This window comes from Neolamprologus brichardi, chromosome 14, assembly GCF_056152115.1.
Source record: "Neolamprologus brichardi isolate AB-2024 chromosome 14, ASM5615211v1, whole genome shotgun sequence".
Lineage (NCBI taxonomy): Eukaryota > Metazoa > Chordata > Actinopteri > Cichliformes > Cichlidae > Neolamprologus > Neolamprologus brichardi.
In genome coordinates this window covers 3,649,180-3,656,766 of record NC_142117.1, presented here as the reverse complement: position 1 = coordinate 3,656,766, position 7,587 = coordinate 3,649,180, and the positions used below count along the sequence as shown (strand labels likewise).

General features: G+C 40.0%; 1 protein-coding gene across 1 annotated transcript; it reads right to left on the bottom strand.

Moving 5' to 3' along the window:
• Nucleotides 1-756: 756 nt before the first annotated feature.
• Nucleotides 757-6,981, bottom strand: LOC118455184 (uncharacterized). The gene is made up of 5 exons (XM_087851495.1): nt 6,711-6,981; nt 1,969-3,858; nt 1,799-1,888; nt 1,299-1,361; nt 757-785 (listed from the first exon to the last, which is right to left on the bottom strand). The coding sequence occupies exons 1-5, from the start codon at nt 6,979-6,981 to the stop codon at nt 757-759; spliced, it is 2,343 nt and encodes a 780-aa protein (XP_087707621.1).
• Between the last annotated feature and the right edge of the window lie 606 nt (nt 6,982-7,587).

Below are 7,587 nucleotides of genomic sequence, written 5' to 3'. Positions count from 1 at the left end.
GTTATAATTAGAGGATGGGGCTACCTTTTGGTTCTGATCCAGATGACTTTATCATACCTTTTAATGCCACAAGCCAATGAATGATGGTGTTTTAACTGGATTAAGATTACATGTATTAAACACAACTATAGATATGATGGATCTTGAATAAAACACTGTATAAAGGAGATCTTTATACAAAGGTCTCTATAGTTTGGTTTTCTGTAGTGACTTTAAATACTTTTGATCTTACTGTTGCTAGTGGCTCCATGAACAAAGCAAAGAGGAGGAGGACATCCTTGCTTGACCCCACTGAGAAGTGGGAAAATTTGTGAAATCAAATGAGGGTAACTAGGTTTGTTAAGTTTAAAGTGCCAATTAATAAATTGGTGTTAAAAGTAATTTCCAATTAACCCTAACATTTAATGATTGCATCAAGTGTGAACTCCAATTCTTGGAAAAATAAAAAAATAAATAAAAAGTTCTCACCTTTCTAAGCACCCAATTTCACTGCTGTGAAATGGTCACGGACTTGGGGTGAATGTTGTTTGGCAACCGTTGTCATTTACCTGAAGAACTGGTTAAGTTTGCTATACCAGTCAAAAACCTGTGCATCCAAAGTGATGTCTGACAAGCAAGATGGCGTAAAACAAAAAACAAAACACTTAAATCATGTTTAATACAATGCTTTTATTGAAAAGTAAGAAACTTTTTAATATTCAATTTAAATTAAAAAACAAAAACCAAGTGTAGACTTGTGTTGAAGTGTGGTCACTGTCAGTACCGTGCGTACCTTCCACTCCCACCTGAAGGAGGAATAACCAATGCAAACTTCAATAAGATGTGAAATTGTGGTAAACTGACACCAAACACTTTTCTACTTCGCACTCAGGCAGTTTCATTCAAGCACCCCTTTCTTTTTCTAAACACTTAACCTTCACGATTTCATACAGTACTTTTATCTTTGCCTAAATACTTTCCAACATTCACAACCACGCCAAGGATACTTGGACATGCAGACCAGAGGATCAAACCATCGACTAGTCTACTAACCAGGTCCAACCTTTGTTAGCTTACCATCAGCCCACCATTAAGGATATCAAGTTAATGATGTTGTGATATAGAACGGTAGTGAAACGTTATTTTATACACAATATTTACCTCAGTTTGAGTTGTGAAGTTACTGCATAATTATTGATGTTACATGATCAGCTACACAAACCAAAATGACCAATTGGTACTCAACTTTAAAATCAGATCTGCCCCATGTGAGCACAATTGTCCATCCAAAGACAAGCCAGGATCATTTAGTGACTCACCTTTCAACTTCCCAGGTCTGCTTCCGTATCCATTGCAGTCTTCCTGCTGGCCGTTATGCTTTTCTGTCAACAAAGAAGTAGTGTTGTCTCTAACTTAATACGAATGACTGGTCCTACATGGCCACTCTTTCATTAGATGGCCCAGATGCATTCTGCTGCAATTTTTCATCAGGTTATTAAAGTACAGTGCGTCAGTTCTAGGTACAGTATACAACAGTGCATTCCCAAATTAAGGAGTCGCATCTGGCACTCCAAGATTTTTGGTCAGACTGTCAAATATATAAATCAAAGACTTGAAGCTAAGGCCATCTGAGAATAAAGTTTGCCTTGCACATGTGCAGCAAACTTGCTCACCATGGGCATGAAGCTACTTAAGTCACACTGTAGGACTGAACAAGTTTGCACTACAAAAATGTGACAGCAAAGATGCAGCGAGTCTTTTTTGGGCAGGCCTTCAGATGACCCATGATTATTTTAATGTAACGCTTGCATCTCATTACCTGGACCTCTGTTTCGCCACTGACCAGTCCTCTTTGAATTTTTCTGATTGCAGAATACTTCAGCTTTTCCATCATTTGCCTTTTTCAAGTCTAAGGAGATAAATTACAATTAGAGCACTATACCCGCATGAAAGGAAAAAACAATTTAAAAACTAAATAAATCAGACCACCTGGATATTTATGAGGTTTTCTGTTTGACCCCACGCCTCCCTTTAACTCCTCACATAAACACTTCAGACCCTGTAGTTCAGTACACTGGATTGCACAGTCTACTAAATTTCCCTTTGATGGAGTCACTGGAGCCATCTTCTGGTCAGCTGTTGGCACGCCCAGTTCCACATTTCTCATTTGACCATCTACTTTTTGTGCGCCAGTCGCCACCTCCATTTGTGTGTCATTTTGGAGAGTCGTTTGGGAAGTGGATGAGACTTTGTCCTCTGCTGCGGAGTTATTGAGGCAGGTTTCCTTTCTCTCAACTGAGCTTTTCTCCTCTTGCTCATATATAAGAGTTCCCTGGTTTGGGCTTTGGTTAGCCTCAGGATTTGAAGACCCATGGTCATTCATCTCTTCATCAGTGGAGGCAGTTAAAATTATACCCTGCAGGGTAGTAAGTGAAGTTAAAGGACGCGTTTCTGAAGGAACTGTGCTTTGGCTTTCTTCAGCTCCTTTTGTTTCAGAGACTTCAGGTTCACACACCATGTCTGGGTTCGTTGGAGGACTTTGCTTCTTAGCTGGGGTACTAAAAGTAAGAACACTTTCTGACACCAGAACCGAGTCCGGAGAAGAAAATCTTGAAGATTGCCTTCTTTCTTTAGCAAATGAACCAATCGGGTCATCTTTTTTGGTTGACCATTTACCATTGTCAGCCCTCTCCATCTCTACAATGACTTCAGGTTCAAATACGCTATTCTGCTGTAGCCACTCCTTAGTAGGAATGAAAGGAGCTAGAGACTCCACAGACCAAACTGACTCATTAATTTTTCTATTCATCTGACATCTACTTAAAAATGTGTGCTTTGGAGTTGTCTCTGTAGGCTCTTCATGCCTCTCACATGCATTTAGTGCCTGCAGAATTTCATCTCCATTAGATAGGGAAGGTCTAACAAGTAGACCAGAATCTGCATCTCTTGTTGACAGTGAAAAGGGTTCTAAAAGAGAAGGAAGTTTGAGGATCTTAAAGATCATTTCACTGTCCTTAGAACTTGAAATAACTTCGGTATCTACATTATCAGCACTCCTAACCACCACTGCATAATTCTTTGGCTTACTTGGACTTTGATAAAAAGCCTTTTCACGCTCCACTTCATTTTCATAACATGGACTCTCATGATTATTTTGAAGGAGTGCCTCAGCTGCCATCGTCATCGTTTTCTGTGATGCATCACCTCCCCAGCTTAGAATGTCGGGAACAGAGATGCGCCTCTCTTTGACTTCATCCTCTTTTTGAGAAGAGCTACAAACTGGCCCCATGCTCTCCTGAGAACTCACTGACCACATGTTGCAATGTGCATTTCTGCAAGGAGGGATAAGAGAGGACTCCTGAACAGCACTGTCCTTACATCCCTGCATTTCTTGAGTTGCCCTTCTAGATGGCTGAACAGTCATCCCTGTAGGATGCACCATGTGACAGTCATGTATGACTCCGTTTGTGCCAGCCCCTTTCACCTGTTCTTTTGCCTCAGTACTGGACAACATATAGGTCTCAACCTCAGCTAAGCCCTGTTTCTGGGAACCAGAGCTTAAGGATGAAGGAGAATTGGAGGCAGTTGCACGTCCAGAGTCTGAGCTGAGAGTTGGGCATCCCTCATCATAGCCACCTCTGTGTATGGGTTCTGTCTGGACCTCAGAATTCACCGTTTCTCTAACAGAGGAAGTATGAGGCAGGCGAATTCTGCGAGTCTGGTTTAAATTTTGAAACGATCCACAAGGAGCATGACTGTGGACTTGGGGATGAAGCAGGCGTCTATAGTCGACTGGTTGTACCTGAGGGTGTGGTACAATGTAAGCTGGAGACTCCAGGTAAGGGGGAGGGGGAAGTGGGGGCATGACCATACCATATCCTTAAAGAGAAAAGAAAAAGATGAGTGAAGGCGATCAGTTTGGAATAATATACAGACAGTGCCACCTTACAGTTTAATTACAAGATATAAACATGTTACTGCTCTGTATGTGATATAGGAGTTGCAGAGTCATTTCACACATGTTAGAAAGACTGAATCTTGCATGCATACATGTAGAGAGTGTGCAAGGGGTACAGTATGGGCTCAAATTGTGGTCATAAATCATACGCACATTTGTGAACTGAGTTTTGTAACCTTGTAAACCAAAATATCTGAACATTTTGTTTGTGCATCTGTAGATGAGAATATTTGTGTGTGTAAAAATATTTACATAAGTTACAAATTTCTTCGTTAAGGTCTAGTTGCACACAAAGCAAAAAGAAAAATGTAAAACTCTGCGCTCAGATTCCCTGGCTGTTTGTTACTCAACTTACATACAAAACTTGACCCAATTTTTTTTTCCCTTTCAGCTGATTGCGATTGACATGGACCAAATTTAATGATCCAATCAGAGAACAGATGGTTTGGCTGTTGGAGAGGTGCTTTACTGAGCTTCAGGTCCTGGAAGAATAAATGCCCTTTTACTACTAATGTGCGATACCACCGATTTCCTTTCTGATCCCAAGTACAATTCAGGGTGGTATCACCGATACTATCTGGTAAAAGGAAATTTGAGCACATGACTCCGGTCCTGGCCTCCCTGCACTGGCTTCCAATTAATTTAGGATTCATTTTAAAGTTCTTTTATTGGGTTTTAAATCTTTAAATGGTCTGGCACCTGCGTATCTGTCTGATTTGCTGAAGCCCTTTGTCCCCACTCGCTATGTTTATTATTTTATCGTATTTATTATTCTTATGGTATCTATTATGTTTCTATTGTTCAGCACTTTGGTCAGCCTTGTGTGTTTTTAAAGTGCTATATAAATAAACGATGATGATGACGATACTGATCGGATACACTGTACAAAAACGTAATGTTTCATGGTATTTCATGATACAACATGTAATTGTATTATGAAATTGTAATATAGCTTCATAATGATTACAGGACATCTGACTACTTGTTCTTATTGCTTAATAATGCAGAATTATCATATAGAAATAAAAAACCTGAACTTGTGCGCTATTTGAGCACGTTGCCTGCCTGCAGCACTAAAGGACTCCGCGAGAGACGTCTGTCTCTAGTAGCACCTGTCCCGCTCCTCAACATAATCATATTCTGTGATATGATTTACTGTGAGGTGTTTGATGAGGTTAGTGGTGTCGTCACAACACCTCACTGTCTTGCCACATGTATCGCAAACCGTGTCTTGGCTGAGGTCAAATACGTCCACATATGACTCCGTTTACGCTCAGCCATCGTTGTGAGTGCGCACGCCAGGTAGTGATGTGCGAATCATGACTCAATCGTTCAATACTCGAGGATCAGTTTACTGACTCGTGAATCATGATTCACAAGCCCAACTGACTCACTGACTCATCCCTGTAGCTGTTAGCAAACTAATTTCATTAGTAGAAATATATCTAGCTTATAATTGAAATTGTGGAGGGGGGACGCCAGTTTGACAAACATTTCTGCTCTGAACTGGAAGAACAAACAAACAAAAAAAACCCTGAGTAGAAGCTCACATCAAGAAAATAGCTCCTCGGTTCACAGTAGCATCGCTCTGCTAACATGCTAACAGCACATTTGAGTTACTCACCCCCTCCCTTCCTGTGCTGAATCGTAGGCCCTTTCTCAAGTACTCGAGTCCATACTCGAGTACTTGAGGGTGTATGTATGTATATCTATATCTCTCTCTCTCACACACACACACACACAGAGCTTCTTCTTGGTTGGCAACCAATGTTAAGGCGCATTACCACCCCCTGGCGCACAGCTCAGTGAACATTTAGATGAAAAAAAAATTGACACATTTGAGGAAAATACTAATAAAATAAAAAATAAAATAAATGTTCCCTTTAGAAATCTTAATTTTTTTGCTCTATAAAAATAGTTGTTTTTCAATCACTCATCTTAGCAGTAGGATTTACATGAAAAGAGAAACATTAAATTTGAGTGAACATGCACATTTTTTGCACTCTCTGGTCAACTGACTCAGTGACTCAAAAAACCCGATTCATTTTGGTGAGTGACTCATTCAAACTCGATTCAGTAAAAAGAATAATTTACTATACTTGGCCACTAAGGCCAGGGGCTGCGACACATTTATACAGCCGTATTTCGCATATGACTATGAAAGGCGGAAGAGGAAGTAGTTCCTTCCACTTTAGACGATCTGATTGATAGTTTCTTTCCACTGTGTTCCTGTTAATGAAAAACTGCAAATTTATCCTAAAGTACTAAAATATCGATATTTTAATATGAGAATTGATTCTAGAACATAAATTACTGGTATCGGAAGAATCAATGTTTCAGCCCTGACTTTGTGTTAGACTAATCCTAAAGTACAAACGGTATTTCTAGCCACTGATATAACAAAACGTTTTCAACAGCTACCGAAAGGCTTGTATGACCCCTGTGGGATATTTATAAAAACATCCTCCAGGTTCAAAATGAAGAACAAGATTTGTTCTTGTAACTTTAAACTAGCACCCAAGTGAAGGGACTTGAGCGCAGAGTTTTACACGTAGTTTTTTTGCTTTGCATGTGCAACCAGACCCCCCACACAAATACTCATCTACAGATACGCAAACATAAAATGCAGATATTTTGTTTTACAAGGTTACAAAACCCAGTTCACAAATACACATTTGATTTACAAGTACAAATTATTTATGACCACAATTTGAGCCCATAAGCACAGCACCAATTTAAAATATTTATAAACTAATGAAAATTCTCAACTTACCCATGCCTAGGAAGCCTGGAAAGGGATTATAAGGCAAGGGCATGGGCCACTGGTATTGGAGGAACGGGGGTAGAGGTGGAGCATGAACATAAAAGAGAGGTCTAGGAAAGACGGGGTGTTGAGGATGAGATGGTCCAGGATCTTGGTTGGTGCTGTGTAGTCCTGGATCCTGCTGTGCAGAGTTTGCAACGTCAGCGTTAACTCGAACGTGTGGGTTCGCTCCACTTGGCCCTTCAGGAGCCAGAGGAGGCGTGTTAACCACCGCTGCCATGTTCAGTCAACCTACATGGAAGGAGTGTCAGTTATGAATCTATGTTGGATTAATAGGAACAGTTTTTAAAAAAAGACATTTACTACCTGTAGGACAAATCTTAGAGACATTACACACTGGGAATGAAGGTCATTATTCTTCATTCAGCAACATACAGAAACATGACCACATGCAAGGAGAGAGTAAATGAGCTGGTTTGGAAAGAGAGAAACCTGCGCTGTGGTCTTCAGCCATCATCTCTCAACCCAGTGGGATCTATGGCAGATTTGATATGGCCCAAAGCCTTACTATGGCACCAAATTTTCATTTAGTTTGAAGCTGTGTGTTTGTAAAACTTGTGCACCATTGTCAATTTAACATTTCTTCAAGTAGCAGCATCAGGTTTAAGTGTTCAGAAGGTTAACAGTTCAAGAAATATATTAAGTTGGCTTGACAGTAGTGTTCATACAGCAGCTGATTTCTTGAAAAGAAAAAAAATATATAGTGTAAGATTTAGGACCCACAATGGGATGATCTACGAAAATGGAACATATTTGCAAAGATAAACAGCATTTTCTAGAGAATAAATGAGTCAGAAACAGAAAATCAAAAGGACTGAACCTTGAA

Excerpts from the sequence above, each read along its gene's own strand:
- LOC118455184 (XM_087851495.1), bottom strand. The coding sequence starts at position 6,981 with ATGGCAGCGGTGGTTAACACGCCTCCTCTGGCTCCTGAAGGGCCAAGT. Across the intron at positions 3,859-6,710 it reads TCCAGGCTTCCTAGGCATGG|GATATGGTATGGTCATGCCC; the intron begins GTAAGTTGAGAA and ends TTTCTCTTTAAG. Across the intron at positions 1,362-1,798 it reads GTGGCGAAACAGAGGTCCAG|AAAAGCATAACGGCCAGCAG; the intron begins GTAATGAGATGC and ends CTTTGTTGACAG.